This window comes from Monodon monoceros, unplaced genomic scaffold, assembly GCF_005190385.1.
Source record: "Monodon monoceros isolate NGI ecotype Baffin Bay Population unplaced genomic scaffold, NGI_Narwhal_1 Super_Scaffold_20, whole genome shotgun sequence".
NCBI lineage: Eukaryota > Metazoa > Chordata > Mammalia > Artiodactyla > Monodontidae > Monodon > Monodon monoceros.
This window is the reverse complement of record NW_021703777.1, coordinates 72,825,838-72,852,884: the sequence shown is the minus strand read 5'-3', so window position 1 is coordinate 72,852,884 and position 27,047 is coordinate 72,825,838. Positions and strand designations below refer to the sequence as shown.

The following is a 27,047-nucleotide window of genomic DNA, read 5'->3' as shown; positions in this document are numbered from 1 at the left end:
ATTGCAGCACTATTTACAATAGCCAGGTCATGGAAGTAACCTAAATGCCCACTGACAGACGAATGGATAAAGAAGATGTGGTACATATATACAATGGAATATTACTCAGCCATAAAAAGGAGCGAAATTGGGTCATTTGTAGAGATGTGGATGGATCTAGAGACTGTCATACAGAGTGAAGTAAGTCAGAAAGAGAAAAACAAATATCGTATATTAACGCATATATGTGGAATCTAGAAAAATGGTACAGATGAACCAGTTTGCAGGGCAGAAATAGAGACAGATGTAGAGAGCAAAGGTATGGACACCAAGGGGGGAAAGTGGCGGGGAGGTGGTGGTGGTGTGATGAATTGGGAGATTGGGATTGACATGTATACACTAATATGTATAAAATAGATAACTAATAAGAACCTGCTGTATAAAAAATAAAATAAAATTTAAAAATTCCAAAAAAAAAAAGAACAAAAATAAAGATTACTGAGTGAGGAAAGGCAGGGAGAGTTTGGGGGATATTTCATAGTCCCAGGGCAGCAATGGCTAGGTGGAGTGGGGAAGAGGAGAAAGTAATGAGAGAGCTGGTGGGAAGGAGGTTATTTTATACTTAGCATTCACAAATTGGCCCCACTGTTCCTTTCCAATTCGTCTCCCGCCTGTGCTTCAGCCGCAAAAGCCAACTCTCTACCCTCCAAATACACAGAACCTTCTCCCCTGCACACCTGGGCACCGGCTGCTTCCTCGGTCTGGATGCAGTCCACCAATCACATTTTCTCTCCCCTCTGAGACCGATCTCAGATGTCTCTCCTTTCTGCCTTTCCCACTCCCACTGCCCTTGAAGATTTAAGCACTCTGTCCTCAGCACTCTCTTGGCATTCTGCACTTACCTTTATCATGGCACTTGTCCATTTAAATTTTAATTTTTTCTGGGATGAAGCTGAGCGTAAGGTCATTTGTATGCGGAAGGTTGCTTCTTTTCTCTCTAGTTTAGGATTTTATTCTCTAATGTCCCAGCGATATGGGGCCTTAGTATGATGAAGTACAGCCATACCAGCTACCTTTGCATGGCCATCGCATTACCTCTCCTCAAGAAGTCATTTCTTCTATAGAAAACAACCACAACAAAAAAGTGAGAGTTAGAGACATTATTAACAAAGTAGGAAAAAATTTTTTTAAAAAACCTCTAAGCCCAGTCTAAACTATATTAACAGTTTCTTTGTTATCTTTTGTCCCCATTAGTCTCTTTAAAAGTATTCCTAGTTTAAAGCCAATTAAAGGCAGACGTCCTGTCATTCTTTTAGACTTCTATGGATTTGGAACTTAATGTTCATGGAACATTATGTATGCATAAGCAATGAATTAAACAGCAAAAGAAAAGAATTTTGCTCTGGAGTATCTTGATAGTTTCAGGGTCATTACGAACTTGTTTCTCCCCGTTTCCTGGGAGAAGTTGAGCATCTAGGGAGACAGTTGATGCATCTAGGGAGATAGTTAATCCCACTGCTGTGTATTATATCTGCAATATAATTAATATAGAAAGTATATACATTGATATCCCAAAAGGGGATTTTAAAAACCTAAGAAAGGCTGTACAGACTTGTGTTCTTAGGTTATTCCTCTTTGTTCCTCTTCTCCCTTAGAGAATTTAGGGCGTAACTGCTGTGCCCTTAGTACAGTTTTATCTGTAGAGGAACACGTATTGGATGAGCTAGAATTCACAGCAAGTCTGGTTTTGTCCACCATTGCACAGATACCTTTCCTATGCCTGAACCCATGCCATTCTGACCATTTTGGGCATTCAAGGGCCCAAATATAGTTGACGTACAATATTACATTAATTTCAGGTGTACTACATAGTGATTTGACATTTGCATGCACTGTGAAATGATCACCACAATAATTCTGGTAACCATCTGTTCCCATACAAAGTTATTACAGTATTATTGACCATAGTCCTTATGCTGTTGTATTACATTCCTGTGACATTTATTTTATAACTAGAGGTTTGTACCTCTTAAGCCCCTTCACCTATTCCCCCCTCCCACCCCTATCCTAATTCTTTTTAATGCTGTATCGGATTCCACTGTATGGATACAACAGAATTAATTTAACCACTGCCTTTTGATACCTTTTAGTTATCATCAGTTCTTTTTCTTTTTTTTTTTTTTTGGCTGTTGTGAATAATACCGCAATGAAATTCTATTTTTCAAAATATTTTTAAAATAGATTTATTTATTTTTATTTACTTATCTTTGGCTACATTGGGTCTTTGTTGCTGCTCGTGGGCTTTCTCTAGTTGCAGTGAGCGGGGGCTATTCTTTGTCATGGTGCGAGGGCTTCTCGTTGCGGTGGCTTCTCTTGTTGTGGAGCACGGACTCTAGGCACGTGGGCTTCAGTAGTTGTGGCACGGGGGCTCAGTAGTTGTGGCTCGCGGGCTCCAGAGTGCAGGCTTAGCAGTTGCGGCTCACGGGCTTAGTTGCTCTGTGGCATGTGGGATCTTCCCAGACCAGGGTTTGAACCCATGTCACCTGCATTGGCAGGCGGATTCTTAACCACTGTGCCACCAGGGAAGTCCTGCAATGAAATTCTTGCACATATTTCTTGACTACTTGTATAGGTACAACAAGACAATGGGTTTAAAGAGTTAGAATTGCTGGGTTAAAAGGTACATACATTTAAAATTTTGATAGCTACTAGCAGGGATATACCAAGGACATGGGGGTAGAAGGGGTCCACTCCAGGTATAGGCAGTGAGGGAGTACATCATCTGCTGAGAATTTAAAGACAATAATAAAATCAATGGATGTTTGCTTTTTATTATCACCATGTGCTGGCAGTGATAAAGTTAGAGTAATGCTTAGGGGTGTGTATGGATTCCATTAGAGCTGACTTCTGGGGTATATTGTGATTCCCCAACCTTATGGCACTACGTATTCCTGATTCCTGTTTACTGATTCCTAAACAGTACATTAGAATTAAAGAATGATAGCACAATGATTTTAGAGACTATGAAACAGAACTTGACTTATTTCAATTCTGTTATTCTATGTGACTTTTTGGAGTTTTGTGTTTAAATTTAAAACAGTGAAGCAGAGTGCAAATTGCAAAGTGTGATATTTCTGATCAGTAATTGCAAGTTTTAGTATGTACAGAAAATATTTTATTGCACTTGAATAATACTTTAAAAATTGAAATTTATCTTTCTTGTAAATTGTTACTTGTTTATTTTAAAGCTATAGAATGAGTCAAGGAAATAATGATTGTTCCTGACTCTTACACATTATTACTGAAGCTAATTTTGCCATTAAAATGAGGGAGGTTAAAAAATGATCAGCTCCGGGTGTCAAAAACACAAAATGTGCCACTGAATTCTGTCATATTGCCTTCTACAAAGATGGCATTCTTCCGTACATCTTCCAATGGTGTCTGAGAGAGTCTGCTTAAGGGAGAGATCTTTCAAATGTTGTTAGAAATAAGGCCTATAGTAAGAAAGAAAACACCCACCAGCTGAAAAACGTCTTTCCAGCTCTCCCTCCTCCTCTGCTGCCTTTATTTTAGGATTGTGTCTTAGTCTATTCGAGCTGTTATAACAAAATGCCACAGACTAGGTGGCTTATAAACAATAGAAATTTATTTCTCACAGTTCTGGAGGTTGGGGAGTCCAAAATGATGGTCCTGGCAGATTCAGTGTCTAGTGAGAGCTTGCTTCCTGATTCACTGATGGTGCCTTCTCACTGTGTCCTCATATGGTGGAAGGGGCAAAGGAGCTCTCTGGGGCTCCTTTATAAGTGCACTAATTCCATTGATGAGGGCTCCACCCTCATGACCTAATCACTTCTCAAAGGCCCCACCTCCTAATACCATCACCATATGAATTTTAGGGGCACACAAGCATCAGATAGCAGCAGATTGCTTAGTTTCATCAAGGTTGCAAAGGTAGGTAAGCTTCCCCCAGATGAGAGACAGTGGGAAGGGAGATAGAGACAACTCTGTGAATGGGTTTGGAGGCAAGCCCTCCTCACTAGCTTGTCCTCTTGGGCAAGTTACTTTACTTCTCTGTGCCTTAGTTTCCCCAGCTGTAAAATAACAACAATGTATTGAGCACATAGTATCATTTTATTTTATTTATTTATTTATTTTTGGCTGTGTTGGGTCTTTGTTGTTGCGCACAGGCTTTCTCTAGTTGCGGCAAGCAGGGGCTACTCTTCGTTGTGGTGCATGGGCTTCTCATTGCGGTGGATTCTCTTGTTGTGGAGCACGGGCTCTAGGCGCAAGGGCTTCAGTAGTTGTGGCACGTGGGCTCAGTAGTTGTGGCTCACGGGCGCTAGAGTGCAGGCTCAGTAGTTGTGTTGCATAGGCTTAGCTGCTCCACGGCATGTGGGATATTCCCAGACCAGGGCTCGAATCCATGTCCCCTGCATTGGCAGGCAGATTCTTAACCACTGCGCCACCAGGGAAGTCCCGAGCACATAGTATTGTTGTAATGATTAATGAGCTAATTTTCATAAAGCACTTTAAACACATCTGACCAATGTGTTTATTATTATCCTTATCTACTAAGGGTCAGGCATGCCGCTAGGCATGAGAGATAGAATCTTTTTAATTGCCTTAAAAATCCTTCAAACTATTCACTATTATCCACATTTTACAGTTCTTGTTATGTGAGTTGCCAAAGGTTATACTACTAGTCAACGATAGAGATGAGAATCTAACTAAGACCTGAACTCCACAACCTGGGCTCTGCAAATGATGGAATATCAGCAATTTTATACTTTGAAGCTGAAACCAAATCACCTCACTCCATGCAGTGCTCTGGGCTAAATATCCTGAACAAAACACCTTGACTTCTTTTACAGTTTGAGCAATCTGTAAATTAAGGGTTTACCCTAATTCTAGAGAATGTTGGAAGCCTTAATGATTGCCCCTAAAGAGAGATGATCTATCTCTCAAAGGAAGTTAAGTAGAAAGAGAACATCTGTTTGAAAAATAGTTTTATATTAATACTGGGAGTTATCTTCTGAGTAAAAAGCCACCAATTTGGAACATATATCTAAGCTATCTATAAGGGTTTACATTTTTAAATTAAGGAAATTAAGTATGGGATATAAAATGTAGATAACAGGGCTTCCCAGGTGGCGCAGTGGTTGAGAGTCCGCCTGCTGATGCAGGGGACACGGGTTCATGCCCCGGTCCGGGAGGATCCCACATGCCGCGGAGCAGCTGGGCCCGTGAGCCATGGCCACTGAGCCTGCGCGTCTGGAGCCTGTGCTCCGCAACGGGAGAGGCCACAGCAGTGAGAGGCCCGCGTACCGCAATAAATAAATAAATAAAATGTAGATAACATATATGTGAAAAAATACTGTGTAGATGGAAAGAGTGCTGACTCAGTGATCCAGTTTCTGGGCTTCAGGTCAGCCCCCACTACCTAAACCACCTTGGTGGGCCTTGGTTTCCTCATGGGAAAATGAGGAAACCTGGGCCTTGGTTTCCTCGTGGGAAAATGAGTAGGTTGAACTAGATGACCTTTCAGGTATCTAATCATGCTAAGTTTCTTTCCACAATCAGGGGACATGCTATTTCACATTCTATTTAGTGGTTGCTCAATAATGGGGGAGTACCAGGATTTTGGGGAATTACCAGAATTCACGGATGCAAAGCATATGAAGAAAAAAAGCTACATATTTATTTAACCAAGAGAGGATTAATATCCTTAATCTCTAAAAAGATTTTTAAAAATATTTAAGAAATGATGACCACCTTACTAGAAAAGTAGGCAAAGTAGGTGACTTATGAAAGAAAAAATGTAAGTGGTCAACAAAGAGATGAATTTTAATTTTCACTAGTCGCAAATGAAAACAGATCAAACTGGCAAATATTATACCCAATGATGGCAGTGTGATAAAATGAAAACTCTCATATACTACATATGGAGTACCAATTTGTCCATGTTTTTCATCTTTCTTGTTCCAGTAATTGTGCTCATACCTATTTATACTAAAGAAATAATTGTATATTTGTACAAATTTATTTTTTAAATGTTCACTCAGTGTTATAGTAAAAATTAGAAACAATTTAAATAATAGTTGGTTCAATAAATAATGCTATGTTCATATAATGAAATATGACAGTCATTAAAATTATGTTCAAAGGATCTCAATGATATAAGAACTATTTATGATGTAAATGTTAAATAAAAAAAGCAAGATGCCAAACTATATATAAAGTACGATATTAGTATTGGCAAAAAATGACACTGAAAAAACGAAACAGGAAAAGGTACACTAATATCTCGCAGCTTTTGGTTTTAGGTGGTAGCTATATTTCTCCTTTAGGTCGTTTAGATAGTTCAGTATTTTTGAAATGTTCCATAACATGTATTAACTACTTTTATAATCAGGAAAAAATGGTATGTATAGATGACTCAGACAAAATGAGGGGAAGAATTAGCCAAAGTGAGGAGGCCATCTTCAGTCTGATTGGATCAGCAAATAAGGGAGGAAATGTTGCTCACCACTAATGGTTTGAGTGTGTGTGTTGAATGATGGTGGTGGTGGTGGTGGTGGTGGTTCTGGTGGGGGGGGGGGATGAGGGAACCCTGGGATGTGATGGTTTTCTTCGTTACAGGTGGTGATTTAGAGCTGGGAGGTACCATGGGCTTGGTGGAGGTCTACCCAGGTATCAGGTAGATTTCATATTTTCACATTAAGTAAAGATCAGATGGAGCTACTTTAAGTCTAAGGGGAAAACATAAAATCTGAAGGTAGAAACTCTTCTCTACCCCTTCACCTTTTCAGACAAAAAGAAAGACCCCCAGGGCCAAGGGTCTTCCTCATTCTGAGTTGCTTTGATTTGTGATCTGGTTTTATGTGGGTAGTCCATTTTCACTCTTGAGTTTCTCTTCTTTCTTTTTTTTTTTTAAGTTATTTTCATTATTACTTTTTGCTGTTTTGCAAAGAGCTAATTCTGCAGAATTGGGGCAAGGAGGGCCAAGGGAAGTTAGTGAACATAGTTATACCAGTTAGGAAGTTCACATAATCTCAAAGTAACTTCAAGAGTATCCTTTGACTAGAATACTTTCTATCCATGGCCTTTACTTCCCAGGGGCAGATGGTGATGTCTTATTGAGATGCAGGTAGAGCTTGTACTTGAAACTCAAGCCTTTCTCTTTATGACTTGGCTGGGAATCCTCACCTTTTTCTCCTCTATCTCTCTTCAACCAGGAAGCAGGCTCTAAGCCTTTGCACTGTCTACCTTTATGTCACTTATTTGATGCAACAACATTCCTTCAAATACTTGAACAAGTCACTGAGGCGCAAAGTATACTTTTTATTTTTTAGTGATACTTTTCTTCATTTTCTCTAAAACTAAAGATGAGAATGAAACCACAGCTTGGACAAAATGCTATAGAAAACAAAAGTTCCCACCCTTTAAAACTTCTATCATGAAAAAATTTGAATATATATAAAAATAGTGAGAATAGACTCACATACCCCCATGTACCATCATTCAACATCAACAGTTCTCAATATTTTCCCAGTCTTATTTCATCCATCATCCTTAGTTCTTTTTTTCTTTTCTGGAATAATCTAAAATAAATCCCAGACATCATATTTATTTCAGCTGTCTGATAAGGACTTTAAAAATGTATATGACTGGGCTTCCCTGGTGGCACAGTGGTTAAGAATCCACCTGCCGGGGCTTCCCTAGTGGCACAGTGGTTGAGAATCTGCCTGCCAATGCAGGGGACACGGGTTCGAGGCCTGGTCTGGGAATATCCCACATGACGCGGAGCAACTGGGCCCGTGAGCCACAATTACTGAGCCTGCGCGTCTGGAGCCTGTGCTCCGCAACAAGAGAGGCCGCAATAGTGAGAGGCCTGCGCACCGCGATGAAGAGTGGCCCCCACTTGCCACAACTAGAGAAAGCCCTCGCACAGAAACGAAGACCCAACACGGCCATAAATAAATAAATATATATTTAAAAATATCCACCTGCCAATGCAGGGGACATGGGTTCAAACCTTGGTCTGGGAAGATCCCGCATGCCGCGAAGCAACTAAGCCCGTGCGCTGCAACTACTGAGTCTGCGCTCTAGGGCCCGCGAGCCACAACTAGTAGCCCGCGTGCCACAACTACTGAAGCCCGTGCGCCTAGAGCCCATGCTCTGCAACAAGAGAAGCCACAGCAATGAGAAGCCTGCGTACCGCAATGAAGAGTAGCCTCTGCTCGCCGCAACTAGAGAAAACCCACACGCAGCAACAAAGACCCAACGCAGCCAAAAATAAATTTAAAAAAATATATTTTAAAAAAGTATATGACTACAATGTGATTATCACCTAACAAAATTAGCAATAGTTCCTTAATGTCATCAAACACCCAGGCCGTATTCAAACTTCTTTGAATATCTAAAAAAATATAGAAAAGACTTCAAAAACTCTCTAATGAGGAGGAAAAAGAGATGGGCTTAGGACATTTGTGAGAGGAGGCATAATTACTCAGCTTAGCTTGTCCCTTAAAAAAGAACCAGAAGCCAGAGATAGTGCTTCTAGGAATTTTAAACAAATTCAGCTGTACAGATATAGAAAATTCTTGTCTCGGACATGATGGGGGCTCATAGATATTCTCTAGCTTAAAGGGCCCTCAGATCAGCCTTTTCTGCCTTTTCAAGCCAAACTTAAAAAACAAAGGAACACACACAAAGCGCTTCAAAATTGTACACAGAACTCATGCTTTTAAAATGTGTTTTGTTTTATTTTAATTTTATTTTAAAATGCACAGAAGCAAGGAGAAGAAAATTAGAATCAGTTACAATCTCAGGACCATAGACAATTCATCCTAACATGTTGGTATATATACTGCTCTAGACGTTTTCATAACTGTGGGATCATACTGTACATATTTTGAAAACTGCTTTTATCCCATTCAGCATAGGGACACTTTTCCTGTGTCAGTTAAGTTAATATACTTGTACTCTGTTATTTTAAAGCGTATTGATTACAGGAATAAACTAATTAGTTTATCCAAGAACCACCTGTTCTTTAATAATTTTTTCCCGTTATAAACAACATAGACAAGAATATGTGTGTAACTAAATATTTCATGTCAAAGTTTGTGGAAGAATAAGAATTCTCCTCGCTGCCATCCTTCTTCCCTTCTCACTCATTCTCATCCTGTATAATGTAGCCAGATTACCCTTGGTTCTCCTGGAATCTCTCTGGCACCACACTGTCTGTCCCCTTGTCTCACAGACCTGTCTCTCCTCCAGTGTTTGTTTCCTGTTTGCCAGTGGCTCCCTCCGAGGCCCCCAGGCCTCACAGTCATCTCACTTTGGGCCTGCATGTCAGCTCTAGCTCTAATAATCTTACAACACTTCAAGGTAAATAGATAAATAACAGATAGTTCTATAGTACTTACTCTGTGCCAGGTACCATTCTATGTGTTTTACATTCACTTACCCATTTATTCCCATACAACAACCTTGTATGATACTATCAGTATTGCCTATTTACAGTTGAAGAAGCTAAGGCTTAGTGACTTTGGAGGCAGCATGGTTTCAGAGTCCAGGCTCTTAATCACTGAGCTATACTGCCTCTATTGACAAAGGTGCAAAACTCAGAGACGTTAAGTAATTCACCCAAGATCGCACAGTAAGCAGCAGACGTTGGGGCCAAACCCAAGCTTGCCTGATCCCAGGGTCTGTGCTCTCCTTCTTACTCTGAATTGCCTCTTTTTATTTAGCAGCAGTTGTCAAACTTTTTCTGTAAAAGGCCAGATAGTAAATATTTTAGGCTTTGTGGGCCATAAAGTCTCTGTTGCAACTTTGAGTTGTAGCAAGAAAGAAGCCATAGAAAATTTGTAAATGAAAGATCATGACGATGATCCAAAAAAATGTTCTTATGGACACAAATTTTAATTTCATATGATATGCACATGTCATTAAATACTGTTCTTTTGATTTTTTTTAACCATTAAAATTGTAAAAACCATTCTTAATTCGTGGGCCATACAGAAACAGATGGTGGGTTTGGCCCACAGGTGACCCATAGTTGACAACTTTGGTTTACAGCATCATTACATTCTAGAATGGTTAGATATGCATGTATTTGCCTCTTTGCTTTCTTTCCTTGAACAATTCAGCTTGGGTCCCAAATGTTCATACCCAACTGAAAAAATATGAGTCCTTCAGTAAAGAAATTCCCTTAGAAAGCAGTTCAGAGACCATTGAGTATGCCTCGTGGGGTTCCACCCTCAACACCAGGCAGTTTTTCAGAAAATTCCAACTACTTTGAGAGAGGTACATTTTCCCATCACTTTATTAGTTAGTTTTTTTTTTTTTTGGCGGTACGCAGGCCTCTCACTGTTGTGGCCTCTCCCGCTGCGGAGCACAGGCTCTGGACGCGCAGGCTCAGTGGCCATGGCTCACAGGCCCAGCCGCTCCGCGGCATGTGAGATCTTCCCGGACTGGGGCACGAACCTGTGCCCCCTGCAACGGCAGGCAGACTCTCAACCACTGCGCCACCAGGGAAGCCCACTTTATTAGTTTTGACATGAGATTCTAGAGTCTTAAATGGTGCTCTGGGCCGTTGCCTGGCTGACTAGCCTTGTTTTTGACTCTGAACTTGGACCAAATTGAGAACTCTAGACCTGTGGAGACAATCCAGTTACTGTGCTCGTGGGAGTGGAAGGGACCATTCAGGGCAAGGTGGGTGGGACAGAGGAGGGGAAGGGTGCCAGGGTCCCTGCTTGGCCTGGGGTCAGCGGGGCAGGGCTCCTGGCTCAAAGAGGCCTCGGGGCTTAGTGATAGTCCATTTAAGTTCAAATATAATGGTATTAAATAAGCTTTAGGTTTAGGAATGTAAATACTGCTTAGAACCTTGACTCTGGAGAACAGTAATAAAAGCTGCAAACCAGCGTCTTGCAAGCAAACTTTCAGAATTAAACCCACTTGGAATACAGATGATCTGTGTATAAAAATAAACTGATTTAAAAGTGATTTCTTTTTGTGATTCAGAGGAGAAATTTAATTATTTTTTATAGCAATTAGAAATGAGCTAAGGGGAATTACTGAAGTAGCGTTGAGAATTAGTGAAATGAATTCTTGCAAGATGAAAAACTTACGATAAAATATTCCTTGAGAAGATGTTCCCTGCAAAGGCAGTAACCTTATTTTTAAAAATACTTTTTCCTGAAGTTTAATCTTCATACAGAAAAGTGAACACATCATAGGTCTGTAGCTTGAAGAATTTTCACAAACTGAACACACTTGTGGAACCAGTTTCCGAATCAAGACACAACACACTTCTTGTAAATATCAAGAACTCCTTATTTGTAGGAGGAGAATCGGAGTAGGGACCTGTTTGGAAGGGATGGTCAGAAAAAGTGTCTCGAAACTGGGTTTGCTTAGGAAGCATGGTTTTACTTGAGGTGCCTTGGGTAGGGCAGTGGGAATTATGGGGTGTGGGTGACACGTGGAGCTGCTGCAGCTTTGGGGTCACCCTCTGTTTAGGTCTAACTTTGCCTCTGCCATTGCCTCACAGTGTGACTGTGACAGGACTCCCTACCCCCTGAAGTCTCTGCAGTTGTGAAATGTTGATCTCCATGCGGACAGAAGCCAGCTTGCTCACTGTTACGCTCTCAGGACCTGATACGGTGCCTGCCACACAGGAAGCCCCAAACAACCGTTTTTTAAAAACGAAGAAAACAACTAATGAATAATGTATACAGCCCTTAGAAGATGCTCAGTAATGTAAATAAAAGTCACAAAATGACCCATTGATCTAGTAATGCCATATGGGTAAATGTATTCCCCAAGAAAATTTTTCCACGTAAAAGTAACTTCTATAAATGAATATATATTTTATGTATAAAATAACACTTGTTAATTATTGTGAAATATTGAAAGTAACTCAAAGACTGCTAGCAGTGGGGAACAGCTGTGCAATTATGAATTGTTGAAACATTGAAAGCTATTTAGCTAAAACCTGGCAAGTAAGTTGATTATGTTGAAATAGAAAGTTTTTTAAATTGGAGAGAATGTTTAGAAGATATATACAAGTGTATATCTATTACAGAAAGAAAACTGAATGACAATTTGGACTGATAAAGCTTAGAAGTGGCTATAGTTTTCCTCTACTAAGTTGCTTAAGATTTTTTGAATTGATTCTCTTTCTCCAGAAGAAAAAGAAACAAAGTGAAGCACCCACTCCCCTACCACCACCCCAGCCCCCCAGTACGTGGAGCCCCGCATCCCGAGCAGGGCCTGCTCTTGCTGTGGTGTCCCTGCCAGGCTGCGAAAGTGTTGTTGAGAGAAGGCGCTGGCAGGAGTTGCTGAGTGGCACAATGATTTCCTAATCATCTAAGTGTGTTAGATTCACGGCAAAAGCAATTTCCTTAATGAATGAATTGGCTGCTGCCAGCATAAGTCCTTTGCCCAAAACTCTTACAAGAAGGATGACATTTAGATGTATTCTTTATCATTGACAGGCTATCCCTGGCAGATGACTGCCATGGGCTCATCTGTTAAAAAAAATATCAGGGTTTTATCAGCATTTTGAAGTAAGCCACAGATTCAATCGAAGCCCAGATAACCTAAAATCTGCAATAATAATAATCAGTCAATGAAAGTCATAATTTCATCTTAGTTTTGTATTATGCTCTATCATTGTTTTCATTTTTAATTTATTTTTTGTTATTTTTATTATTTTTTATTTTTGGCCATGCCACACGGCTTATGGGATCTTAGTTCCCTGAACAGGGATTGAACCTGGGCCCTGGCAGTGAAAGCGCCAAGCCCTAACCTCTGGACCACCAGGGAATTCTCTGTTTTTTTATTTTATAAATTATTATTATTATCATTTTGTGCTCTATCATTCTGAAGGGGCTTTCTCACAAGACAATCAAGGGAGTATTCTCAAATGTACAACGTCTTGTAAAAGTACAAGTATAAATTATTGCTGTGTTATCATTTCCATATGAAGATGTGAGTCTTCAGATAGAGTCTGGGCGAATATTTGACGTCCCAGCCCCCATGCTTGGACATTCAATATTTGGCATTTTGAATAAATAGTAGTAGAAGTTGAAAAGTATGGTGCCTGCCCACAGATCCCATGTGCCAAGTTCTGTGCTAAGCCAGACTCTCCACATACTGAATTGTTATAACATTTCCATCAAGAATGTGCTTTTCTTATTTTCATTTTTATGAAGAAACCGAGTCCCAGAGAGGTTAAGTAACTTGGCCAAGGTCACCCAGCTTATGCGTGGTAAAAATGAATTTGTGAAAATCATGTGAAGTATTTATTTGATTAACTCATTTGTAAAGGCTATTATGTCTAATTAAACAGAGACTGTAGGTAGACAAAGATAATAATGTCTTGGAGGGGAATGTCTGGATTTAGAGGAGTGATTTTAAAAATTACCTTTTGAAGGAGACCTATCCTATGTGTCTATCCTACATTACATGTGATCTGTCAGGAAGATTGCCAATGGAGGAGGTTATAAGCCCAGATTGTATTAATAACCTTTATTTTGAAATTTGGTCCAAAAGACCTTTCCTTCATCTGAAGCTGGGATGGCCCTGTGATGACATCCCTTGGCAGACGGGACACCGTCTCCAAGGCTGATCTCATTGTCTGGAGCTCTTTCACCTGCAGTGAATGAGAATTTATTTGACCCTTTCAAGAAATTCAGATTCCGTCATATTTATGTGGCCCGGTTTAAGTGACAGGCACCGAATACGGTTGCTTTTAAGCAAGTTATTTTGTTTAACCAGGGGCCTAGCAGAGTTCCTGATTACATAGGTAGCTGTTCAGAAAAGAAAGAAACAATTTTATCCTCACAACATCTCTGACAAGTGGTTCCTAAATCTATCACAATTTTGCGGATGAGTAAACCGAGGCTTGGTGATGAAGCAAAGTGCTCAAGGCCATGTCGTTGTATAGGTAATGGAGTCTGATTTCAGATGCAGAAAATGCCAAGGACAGTGCCCTTTCCATTATATCTATAGCCAATTTTTGGAAAAACCTCAAGGGAAGAACCACAGCAAATTTTTAGAGTTCTGGTGATTTCTTCTCTCTGACCTCAGCACAAATTCCCACATAAACCAAGGACTGGCTGATGAATCAATAAGTGAAAGGAAGTGCTTCCGCTACGTGCGGCTCATCACATTGCTCTTTCTTGCAGTTCCCAAAGTGGCTGGGATCCATTAGAGACTGAAGTGGCAGAGACCACTGTCAGCTGTGGTCTCCACTTCTCGGAGCAGAAGCCAGGAGAGAGCAGTCTGAAAACGTCTCATTCACACATTAGGTTGCTATTGTGGTCTTTTTCATGTTGCCACCAGAGCAACTGCTTGTGTTTTTAACCGTGGGCTGATTTTAGAGATCAGGTCAGCTTCTGCTTCTTGACTGGGTGGGGTCGTGGGTACGGGGTATAACAGATCCAAGCTTTCCCCGCCGAGGGTAAGAGTGGCTTAGACAAGGGAGGAGGACCCTTGTCCACTGAGGTGGACCCCCTGATCAATCAGTTTGCCAATGAGGAAGCTCCCCCATCAGCAAAAAAGGGAAAAAAGACTCAAGTTCTCCTCCTCTTTTTCTTTTTCCAGTTGAAGACCAGCCTTTGGAGGTTTCCAAAGTAGATGGTGCATCTCCCTTGGATGGACTGCATGAAGTAACATTCTGCAGATTGCTGTCAGAGGTCCTAAGAACACAAATCCATCTGGTTTCCATTCCTCGTTGTTGAATGGCGTTTGCTTCAGCAGCCCACTGAGGGCTCTTTTCCTCGGAATTCTGAATTTGTAACTAGGAATCCGAGCTGGGAAGATGCTGAGTTCCATCAAGTGTGTGTTGGTGGGAGACTCTGCTGTGGGGAAAACCTCTCTGTTAGTGCGCTTCACCTCAGAGACCTTCCCAGAGGCCTACAAGCCCACAGTGTATGAAAATACAGGTGTAGACGTCTTCATGGATGGCATCCAGATCAGCCTGGGTCTCTGGGACACAGCTGGCAATGATGCCTTCAGGAGTATCCGCCCTCTGTCCTACCAGCAGGCAGACGTGGTGCTGATGTGCTACTCCGTGGCCAACCATAGCTCCTTCCTGAACCTGAAGAACAAGTGGATCGGTGAAGTCAGGAGCAACCTGCCCTGCACCCCAGTGCTGGTGGTGGCCACCCAGACTGACCAGCGGGAGGTGGGGCCCCACAGGGCTTCCTGCGTCAACGCCATAGAAGGAAAGAGACTGGCCCAGGAGGTGAGAGCCAAGGGCTACCTGGAGTGCTCAGCCCTCAGCAACCGGGGGGTACAGCAGGTATTTGAGTGTGCCGTCCGGACTGCCATCAACCAGGCCAGGAGACGCAACAGAAGGAGGTTCTTCTCCGTTAACGAGTGCAAGATCCTCTAAACCCCAAAGACTCCACCCAGCAGTCACTTACCGCAAAGACTAACTGGGACAGGGAGAGCAGGCAAGCCAGCAAGCGTCGATGCTCTTTCTGGGCACGTCCTGAGCAGCCTGAAGCAGCATGAGCAGCAGCAGGAAACCTTTCGGATACAGTTGTTGATGAGACTTGGCTACTGGATGTTTTTACGAAATACACTCTATCAAAGAACTCTTTGCCCATTACAGTTAGAAGATCCCTTGGGAAACTGTAATGAATATTCCACCTTCGATTATAAAACCAAAGTGGTCTCCATAATTTCGGATAATGAAGTGAGTTTTCCAAAGAATTCCATATTTAAAGACACATTGTATTTAAATAATAACAAAATAAATAGCACTGGTATATAATTAGTTTTCACACTTGGGAAGTCTTTTCCTACCTACTGACAAACACAAATTGATGTATGAGTGAAACGACCTTATAGGGCCCTGCCATGTGTTCGTAGTGTCGGTATTTTCATCTGAAGTAGTAATTTTGTTGAAATCACTTGCCAGCTAGATTTTATTAGGTAATCAAATTTTAAAATTACTGTAAACTGATCCTTGCAATTAATTTTCCACCCACTTGTTATTCAGAGTTGTATATAAAATACAGTTCAATGACATAAGATACTTTAATACTGCCTAATGATTTTAAACGGCTATCATTATATGTCTCTGTAATTATTTTTTTTAAAAGCGCATTTCTTATGGTTTTGCCTTTCACCCAAAGAACTCCAGTTGTGTACTAAGTATGCTTCTGTCATTCCCCAAAACAGATTGAAGGAAAACCTCTCAGGTAGAGAATCAGACTGCTCGCAGTGATAGCAGCAGAACTTGGAAGAGACACGAGGAAGTCTTACTTTCATTTCAGAGACCACTGCACTTTGTGCCTGCTTCTTCTGACACCGGGGTTCCTAGCTGGTCGTAGGTCTTGTGAAAGAGCAGGCTCAAAGTCTCTATAATTGTGATTTAGCAAATTTGTTATTTGAGCTCTAAACTGAGCTGGCATGGCAACATAATTCATTAATTTTAGGACCTCATCAGAATAATTGGGATGGTGTCTACAGGTATATGTATGTATTTAAGGGAATTTACAGCTTTTACTATTTCATGAATATGAAACACCTGAGTGGGAAAAAAAAATCACAAATTCCCAGCACAGGGAACAGGAAAACTATACAGCAATTGCTTAGATAATAAAAATTTCCCAAGGGAAATACTGAATCAATAGGGACATCCCTCCAACCCCCAACCACCATTCTGTCTAATAGCTTAAAAGCAATGGTATTGACCATCTGTGAAAGCTGAGAACAGAGGACTATGTAAATTAAGAAATCGTGAAGGCTGGAACCCAAGCGTTTCATTTACTCACCTAATCAAAACCTATAACTACTCTGAACCACATTTATGAAAGTACATCATTGGTTTGGTGTAACATGCCATTACACACCAATGGTAAGGCAGTTGGCATAAATGACTATGATTAGACCTATGATGACATAACCAAACTAATTTTTCAGTTTCCTTATGTGGTCAATTCTTTATAGCTATAATAGATGTCAAAATCAAATGTGTGCTCATCTCCACACTGCCTTCTCTTTTTCCTCTTCTCCCATCCACATTCAGGAAAAGGGCTGGGACCAGGGTCTGAGTCTCTGCGTCCAAGGTTCCCTCAATCCTCTGGGGCTGACATATCTGCCTTCGCCCAGACAGCGCCAGCTCTCCAGTCCCACAGCTCATCCTCAGCTCTGTGTCACCTGTGTCCCTTGACTTGAGAGCTACTATATCCAGCTGTCTATGTTGGGCATCCAGAGGGTTGGAGGGCTTCAAAGCTGGCCAGGCAGGGGAGGCGATGGGAGCGCATCTCCTTGTGATATCCCTGTTGACCCGCCTCCTCTTCTCCAACAGTTGCAAATGGTCTTAAATAACTTCTGCAGATTTTCCTTCAGGGCCTGTCTAAGGTAGGCGGTATTTAACATGATAGCAGGAATAAATTTCTAATGACTAACATTGGTTGTCCCAAAGCTTTTCCTTCTTTCTTGTTGAAGGGAGATTGGCAGGGGCTGGGATATGAAAATGGGAAGGGCCCAGATAACTGATTCTAAGTGAGGGAAGAGGTGGTGATTCCACGGTGGAAGCGGTGGAGGAAGGGAAGGTCATAGAGGGCGTGGTCAAATGACTTTGCCTTCCTCTGGGCCACAGATGAGCCCTCTGCTTGCTGGCTGGAGCCAAGCTTAAAGGCTGTCTCTGGGAACCCTCACACCTGAGAACAGGAATCACGTGTAAACCCTCTCCAGCAATGGGACCTGGCAGAAACTGTGGCCCGCTGGCATCTGTCTCCCCTACTAGACGATCATTCTTGAAGGCTGGGCCACCTCCTGTTCATCTCGGTGTTCCCAGGGCCCAGCTCAGGGAAAGAAGCATAGCGAAACAAAGTTGTGTTGAACTGAATTGGAGAGAAGGACAAGAATTGGGCTGACGTGCCGCAAAGTGCTTATGGGAATGAAGCAGACCTCCAGCAGCCCTGGGGGGTGGGGGACAGGGGTGGGGAAGAAGCAAAAATGAGTCATTTTGTTAGAATCCATGCAGTGTATGTTCTACATGGCTGTTAATCTATTTATCCTGCCTCGACTCAGGCTATGTTTCTTCCCCTTCAAAACTTTCAGTGCCTTTTTGTAGACTATTGTACGCTGATTTCTAACCATGCCAAATAGCAACATTAAATATGCTCTTGTTTACGTGAAAGGGTTGGTTTGAGTGGGTAGCTCATCCTACTCTGCTTTACTTTGTACTGACTAATGGGGCGGCCGAAGCTAGTGTGATGAAATGAGGCTGAGCGACAAGAAAGCAGAAGGCATCCCAACGGTGACAGTTTGCGGAGGGCTCCAGATGTGCTGACCCCTGTGCTAAGCACCTGAGCGTGTGTTATCTCACCATGTGGGGTGAGCACCACCTTACACGGGGAAACTGAGGCCTGGCGCAGCAGGTGAGTGGCAGCATCAGGAGTCTCGAGTGGGCCTGTCAGACTCCAAAGCTGTGCTCAAGACCACTGTGCCCCACTTCCGCCCAGAGCAGCCCAGCTGTATGGTTTTGCCACATCTCATCTCATGTAACCTTGCAGGCCCCAACCCTACTAGTCCCTGTAGTTTTAATAAAATATTCCCAGTCTGATCTTTATCTTCCCCTTTTATTTTTGTTTCTGGCAATAAGAAAGGGACCCACCTAAGTCACAGAGCACCATCATTTGCAAAGGTGTCTGCTTTAAACCTTGGCTTTTAAGTGTAATTTTATAGGTTGACTGCATGTGAATTGGCAGAAATGAAATACATCATGATTTGACGCTTTAAAAACCTTGGAAAAAATTCTCTTTTTCTTATTTCACTTTTCCACGCCTCAGGTTTCAGGTATCTCCTTTGAATGAGGGAGTGACAGGGGAGAGGAAAGCCTGGTTCTTTCCTTTTAAGGATTTGGTACCAAGGAAGGGCACTTTACCCATCATGAGATGGGATGAAAGGGTTCCAGTGTGGCACATCTATAGGGTTACGATATGATGGAGGGGACAGGGCATCTGCAAGTGTTCATCCCCAGTGCCGAGAAGACTATCTTATGGGTTGAGTCAGATCAGAGCAACTCAAGGGTAGGGTCCTATTTTCCCTCAGGCTGTATCTCTTCTGATAAAGCAAAGAAACATTAATCACTAGCCAAGATCCTGAGCAGTTTTTCACCAGAAAAGATAAAACAAGCCACAGAAATTACTTGTAACGTAAAGTTCCTAAAGAGTACTTGATTCAACCTAAAGTTCATGTTTTGGTCAATTCTAAAATATATCCTGACATGGGACATAATCCTTAATGGTAGATAGACAGCAATAATGGGGGAGTAAGGGGCAGACATATTTTGGAGTCACAAAGTCTGGGTCATGTGTCTTTCAGCCTCAATTTCCTTAACTTAAAACAGTAATTCCTGGATTCCTCTAAGAATTCGTGCAATAGTATTCATACAATAACAGCTTTATATCTGTGAACTATTGTTCAAATGGATGTGTCGTTACGGTTTTGGTGGACCTCTATGCAGATACATAGGCTGAACATTCTAGATCAGATCAGAATATTCTAGAACTTGTTGATAGTGGGCCACACGATGGGAAACCTACACAGAAGCAGGTGCCATTTGTAGCAGTGCTAGATAGAGCAAGATGAGTAAAATGACACGTAATGATAGTGGAAACAAAACTACATTTGATTCCTACTGGCTCCAGCTTTGTGCTAGGCACTTTACATACACCATGTCATTGAATCCTCAGAACATGCTCATAAGGTAGATATTATTCTCTTTCTGTTGATAAGCAACTGAGGCTCAGACTGATATATGGAGATATTGCCCTTGTACAGTCACTTTTCAGAACATCCCAGTTTTACTATGTAATTTTGGTTTAATTAAACTTGACCAGCTAAAAATTATATGGTGAATTATATTTAATGTTCATTACACTCGCTAACTTAGCTAAGATGGCGAGAATGATCCCTGTTACACGCTAATGATTAGGGCTTGGCAGCCTTCCTTCATGCACTTCCTTTTGTCACTTTTCCTATGAAAAAGTCTCAGGTGGTTCCTATCCCACTGCCATGGTGGTCTCTGCTGGCTGTTCCCACTCCCCGTTTCCATTTTCCACCCTTGGCTGCCCTCCCCTGTGGCTGGGAGGCTAACCCTGTGGGCTGCATCACCCAGGAACTCTTCCTGACTGGCTTCTACTTGGATGCAGCTGGTGGGAGACTCTGGCTGGAAGTCAGAGGGTAGGAGGAGAGAATAGTTGGGTGTTTTTTCCTACTTCTTTCCTGCTTGGGTGATGCTTATCTGTCCATAGCTGTGAATCCCTCCCACCTGCTGAGCAGCTTCTCCTCCACATCACCAGCTTTCATGGGGCCCCAGGATGGTATTTCCTCTGTCTGCCTCTCCGTCCTGTAGGAAGTAATGGCTTCCTGCTGGTGCTAGTCTTGGGATGCAGCAACATCCCTCCTGTGTTAACCCAGACCTCTACAAGTAGTGCCTTCATTCAGATCTCTTCATCTGAACCATCTGGAATAAATTTGGTTTCCTATGGAATTTTGACTGATATACTCACCAAATATTAAAAGTCATCTATATGTTCTGGTAGTAAGTGAGTACACATAACTCTTCTGAAGGATATGGGTTTGGCAGCCTGGCTAACTCTCCTGTCCTGAGCCTCAAAAGCCAAGAAATATCACTCTCTACTTCTATTTGCTTGGAAGAGAAAGGAGTGTGCTGATTAATTCTCATCTGAATATGCAAAAGAATAGTTCTGGGAGGGCAAAGTTCAAGAATTGTGGGGTTTCTAATGACATATTTATATTAAGAAGCTTTTATCCATAATATATAAAGAACTACTATGAATCATCAAGAAAAATAGCCCTATTTTAAAAATGCACATTTCTCAGAAAAAGAAATATGCATAACCAATAAACAATAGAAAAGGTGCTCAATCTCACCAGTAGCAGAGAAATGCAAACAAAATCCACAATGAGATATCATTTTCCTACTACCATATTGGCGGAGGATTAAAAAGTATGACTATGAGGCACTGGCAAGGGTATGAAACAATAGGAAAGCTTATATGCTTCTTGTGGGCATATAAGTTGATATAACATTTTGGCATTACTTAGTAGTATTGAATATCCTATACCCTTGACCTAGACATTTCATGCCCTAGAGATATACTTACATAGACTTCCCGGGAGACCTGTATGTAAACGTTCTTAGGAGCATTGTAGATAATAGCAAAAACTACAAACAACACAATGTAATCAAGAGAGAATGGCTAAATAAATTTTGGTATATTCTCACATAGAATACTATGCAACAATGAAAATGAATGAACTGTAGCTGTATGTATCAATATAAATTAATGTAGACAATATTGAGAAAAAAGCAAGTAGTCAAATAATATATGTATTATGATTGCATTTAAGTGAAGTTCAAATGCAAGCAAAGCTTAACAATACAATACTTAGGGTCAAAAACATTTTAAAGCATGGGAATGATTAACACAGCATTTAATTAAGTGGTTACCTCTCCTAGGGAGATAAGGGAATACAACTGAGCAGGGTCACCCAGGGATGTCACAGGTATTGGTCTATTTCTTAAGTTTGGGAAGTGGGTACAAGAATGATCATTTAATTTTTTTCTGTTATTTATTCTTCAAAAATATTCCTATGTGTTTTATACACTCTTTTGTGTGCCTGATATAATTCATAATTTTAAAAGGTTTTTAAGGACTTCCCTGGTGGTCCGCGGTTAGGACTCCATGCTCTCACTGTCAAGGGCCCAGGTTTGATCCCTGGTCAGGGAGCTAAGATCCCACATGCCGCACGGTGTGGCCAAAAAAAAAAAATTTTTTTTTAAAGTTCAGGTTGTACAGTCAAATTTCCAGAATTTCAGCTCTGCCCCTCAGTAGCTTTGCAGCCTTGTTCAAGTTAACGAGCCTCTCTGTACATCAATTTCCTCATCTGTAAAATGGAGAAAATAACATCACAGGGTGGTGAGGATTAAAGAAAAGAATGAATACAGGTAAAGTCTGCACTATGTCTGGCACATAGCAAGTTTTCAATAAATGGCAGCTCTATCATTCAATTGTCATCCTCCCTCAGAGCTGGGAGGATCCTGATCTTTAGTGGATGAAGACGTTAAGATCTGGGGACATTTAAATGACCTTCCCAAAGCTCTATGAGCTGGTGGCAGACTCAGCCCACCTCGCTCTCCCTACCACACTTTGGGTGTTCTTTCTCTAAGCTTCATGAGAGCAGAGAGGTTTGGTTTTACTTGTTCACTTTTTATAAGCTCACTTTTCAATCCAGGTTTCCTGTACTCTATAATTTGCAGTATTTTTTCTTAGCACAAAGCAGGTGCCTTTCAGTGCCTTACAGAAGGGATCAACAGAGAATCCTTTATCTTATTTATTCATTCAGCATTTACTAGGCTCCTTTTGTTCTTTCAGGGGTGATACTAGGCTTCTTGCGTTCTCTCAGGGTGTGATTCAAAGAAAGTAGAGGACGTCACTAAAAGAGACATCGATCCGAGCATCTCTCCATCGCTGGATTTACAATATTGTTTCATAATTATGTGTTCATGTTTCCATTCCCCCATTGGACCGTGACCTTCTTAGCAACAAGACTGCAAATAGCCAAAGCTGCTGCTTTTGTGGAGTTTAGGATCTAGTTAGGTAGGGATAGCTGTGTATGGGCAGATAATAATTATGTAAACAAATCTGATAAATATGGATGGGTGATCAGTACTATAAGGAAATAAATTAGGAAAAGGGAGGGAGGACACTTGGTAGTTTATCCTCTTAATTGAGGAGAAGCCTGGCTGATGTAGATAGACTGCATCATTTAAAAATAAACCACCCCGGGCTTCCCTGGTGGCTCAGTGGTTGGGAGTCCACCTGCCGATGCAGGGGACATGGGTTCGTGCCCTGGTCCGGGAAGATCCCACATGCCGCGGAGTACCTGGGCCCGTGAGCCATGGCCGCTGAGCCTGCGCGTCCGGAGACTGTGCTCCGCAATGGGAGAGGCCACAACAGTGAGAAGCCCACGTACAGCAAAAAAATAAATAAATAAAAATAAACCACCCCTCTGAAAAAGAAAGCAGGCTTAACTTTTTCTCTGCTGGCCTCAAAAAAGGGACACACAGCTTTTCACAACCATCAGTGTTCAATACCCATTTCCCTCCAGAAGTGACTGACTTGGGGGATTCCAACCCACCTGACTGTTGGGTTAGGGCTGTTCCAAAGGATGGATTAGAAGAGACTGGCACAGAAAAGTGACATGATTTACAGAAGCTGGGGTTTACACAGGCAAGTGGTTTCCAACAGATTCTGAAAACAAGGAAGGAAATGACTAGAACTCAGGGTCTAGATAGGACTCCAAGTGGAGCCAAAAGCTTGCCTGCTGGGACTTGTAGAGCAATTCCAAGAATATGTGTGTGGGCGTGGTAGCATAGGCGTGAGAAACAGCAAGGTTACAGCATGCTAGAGCCCATCTACTGATGCAGTTGCAGTGCTTGCTCTTTATGGCTGTGTTGTTTAAATAGAACATAGTAAGTTGCCCTAATCTGTCTTTGCTCTGTGGAAGTTTCACCCTGATGGAAACAGGAGGGGTGCAATTTATGAGTGAGTCACTGGAATTAACCAAAGAGCAGTTGTTGGGTGTTAAAGCTGTCATCTCAGGGAACTAAAGATTTACTGAGGATTTTGATTGGCAATGTTTTTTTATTAAGTTTTCAGAAAGCCCCCAATAAATCACTGCATGTATGTACTTCTCAAATACATCTCTTTCCCTCTTTTCTCCTCCTCTTCATCATTTCCCTCTGCAGCTAGGTACCCCTGTCACCTGTCTTTGGTTGCTCCAGCATCTGAAATGGTGCTGTGCCCATAGTAGATGCTGACCTCTATTTCTTTTTTATTTTATTTTTATTTTATTTTTTTTGTGGTACACGGGCCTCTCACTGCTGTGGCCTCTCCCGTTGCAGAGCACAGCCTCCGGATGCGCAGGCTCAGCGGCCATGGCTCATGGACCCAGCCACTCCGCGGCATGTGGGATCTTCCCGGACCAGGGCACGAACCCGTGTCCCCTGCATCGGCAGGCGGACTCTCAACCACTGCGCCACCAGGGAAGCCCTGACCTCTGTTTCTTGAGTAAATCAATCCTTATTATCACCATCACACACATCCATTCATACAGCACTTTAAAAGTGTCCAAAGTGCTTTTCCATGTCTTCTGGTACTAATTGCCAGTATTTGCTTAGCACTCTCTAAACAATCAAGTACTTTGTGTATGTTGTCTCCCATGACCTCACAACAATGCTGTGGGTTATTATTATTTGGCCCATTTTACAGGCAAGGAAGCTAAGGCTCTGGAAGGTTAAATGACTCATCTATGCGCACTTAACTGACACTTGGCAGGCTCGGGATCTCTTGGCTCCAAACTCCCCTTTTTCCATGCCACTAAGCTTTCATCTGAGGCTCAAGACGACCCTGTGAAGAAGAAATGAGAAAGATGAGGCCCAGGAAGGCGATGTGACATGTCCAGGCCATGCACACAGTTACTGACCAGAAGAGAGGTCTCTGTCTCTAAGCCCTGGCCGTCAATATTATCATTCTTATTATCATAACGTGTTTTAAAAAAATTGGAAATTGCTATGTGGTTGTCTCTGATCAACAAATGGAAAAGTCTGAAAGAGGGAAATTATCTGTTAATCTAGGTCTAAACCATATTTGCATTAATTCTCTGGATACTGCCTGCAAACTCACACTAATTTTTTTCTCTCCTTCTGTTAGTGTGTATACTTCCATTGAGAGTATAATATATAAATCAACATGGCTGGAACATTTTCTTCCGTTTCTCTATTATTTTTGTTAAATTATTATAATTATTATACTATATAGTATCAATGTTTATATAATATATTATATTGTATATTATTACTATTATTATATTATTATGTGCTATTATTAGACCCACATTTTTGGAGCTGGAAGAAAACTCAGGGAGGATTTAACACAAGCTCATCACTTTGCAGATGAGGGAACTGACTCTCCAAGTTGCCCAAGGACACACAGCTGGCTGCAGGCAAAGCTGGGACCTTGAAAGCCAGGTCTCAGCTCCCAGGAGCTCTTCTATCTTCCCTCAGGCCTCAAACCTCCCAGCCTCTATCTACCTAGTTTCAGGTTTCAACGATGGAAGTTTAAAGGTTTACCCTTTGCTTAAAACGTCAGAGGCACTGGCAGGTGATTAAAAAAAAAAAGAAAATGTCAGAGGGAAAGGCCAATACATGAAACCAGCAACGGTAGGAGTGCAGGAAGACACAGGACACAGCAGCCAGCCAGCAGCGCTGTCTTGTGTGTTATTAACAAGCTCAGCAGCCAGAGCTATGAGCCCTGAACAACTCAGAGCTGGGCCTTCATGGGCTCAGGGGGAATCTGAGAGAGGCTCTCCCTTCTTCCACCCAAACACTCAGAAGGGAAATTTGCAAGCCAGCCTGGTTGTGACAGGTTAAAACAGTCATAGAGGAAAGAGATTCTTTACATAGATATGTATTTCTATATCTGTCCCCCCAGATTATACAAATATTGCATGCTTATTGGTTTGTTTTTTTTTTGCGGTACGTGGGCCTCTCACTGCTGTGGCCCCTCCTGCTGCGGAGCACAGGCTCCAGGCGTACAGGCCCAGTGTCCATGGCTCATGGGCCCAGCCGCTCCGCGGCACGTGGGATCCTCTCGGACCGGGGCACGAACCCGCGTCCCCTGCATTGGCAGGCGGACTCTCAACCACTGCGCCACCAGGAAGCCCTGCTTATTGTTTAAAAAATTAGAAAAAAACAGCAAAGCAAAAGACAATAATTAAAATCACTGTTACATCATTTTTTGTATTTACCCCTACAGAATTTTTCTTATACACTTATGCATGTATTTTTGAAAAAATAGGATCATATAGTAAAATCTGATTTCCAATCTACTTTTTAAAATTTACTATATCGTGAACAGCTTTCTATGTTAGCATGTTAATGAATATACATACTCTTACGCTTTTGTATGTAAAGGCAGCATGGTAACTATTCCAGATTTTTCCAAGGAACCTGTAACCAAATGTTTGTTAATTGCATCTATGGGCATGTATTGAACTGTGTATGGGAAATTTGTGTGTGTGTGTGTGTGTGTGTGTGTGTGTGTGTGTGTGTGTGTGTGTGTGGCCTTGCTTAAAGCTGTAGTAAAAACCACAGATATATCTGGCACTATGTGCTTTGTGTATGTTAATTTATTTTCTTGTAAGCACTCAAGATGAAGTTAATATTATCATCCCCATTTTACAGATGAGGAAACTTACCCAAGGTCAGTCACCTAGCGTGTGTCAGAGTCAAGATTCAGTCCAGGCAATCTGGCCCAAGCCTGTGCTCCTGACACCACACTTCCAAGAATGGTTCCACCTATTTGGTTCCACACTCCAGCTCCTCGGTTACAAAACTGGAGGGCCTGTAGGAACATCCAGTCCTAGAAAGAAAAGTCTTAGTATGACAGGTGTGAAGTCCAGAGAGTTCTTGACTTCACTATCAAGTCACCTGTAAGTTCATCACAGAGTTTGACGATCATCCATCCAGCTGTTCTTTCTCTGGTCTTCTCCGACCATCTTCCCCCAACAGACACCCCCCCATCCCCCCGCAAAACCCATCTTCTTCTACCTTCTCAGCCCTTCCCGCAGCCTTGGGCTCCATGTAGAAGGTCCCAGTGGAGGCTTAAGCCCTTCAGAGTGAAACAGCTATAAAACAAACACACCTTTCTTTGGTTACTATTGACAACTGTCAGACAGAACTATTTGGTGTTAGGCTCTCACAGTCACTTTCTTTCATTTTACCAGACTCCCTCCCAGGAAGGGCTGGGAGGGGGCCTTGGGGAGGAAGGAAAGAGGGGTGAGAGGGGAAGAAAACCCCCATCCTGCCACAACACAGAGCCTCGGATTTTGCTCTGCTTTGATGCTAACGTCTCTGATTCTCCCTGGTTTGTTCTGAAGTTGGGGGGTGGGGGAGGGAGGAGGGCATGAGGGCAGCTGAGCCTCCAAGCAATGGCATGGCTCTAAGA

General features: G+C 42.0%; 1 protein-coding gene and 1 long non-coding RNA gene across 4 annotated transcripts in view; one reads left to right on the top strand and one right to left on the bottom strand.

Moving 5' to 3' along the window:
- Positions 1-16,556, top strand: part of RHOH (ras homolog family member H) — a 43,447-nt gene extending 26,891 nt beyond the window's left edge. For all 3 annotated transcript variants that reach the window (XM_029235088.1, XM_029235086.1, XM_029235087.1), the window contains exon 3: positions 14,590-16,556. In XM_029235088.1, coding sequence (XP_029090921.1) covers positions 14,807-15,382 — 576 coding nt within the window. In that variant the 5' untranslated portion in view covers positions 14,590-14,806 and the 3' untranslated portion in view covers positions 15,383-16,556. The remainder of the gene's footprint in view (positions 1-14,589) is intronic.
- Positions 16,557-23,004: 6,448 nt separating this feature from the next.
- Positions 23,005-26,751, bottom strand: LOC114902657. Its single transcript, XR_003795568.1, has 3 exons — positions 26,651-26,751; positions 26,299-26,462; positions 23,005-24,449 (listed from the first exon to the last, which is right to left on the bottom strand). It is a non-coding gene; the product is annotated as an uncharacterized LOC114902657 (long non-coding RNA).
- Between the last annotated feature and the right edge of the window lie 296 nt (positions 26,752-27,047).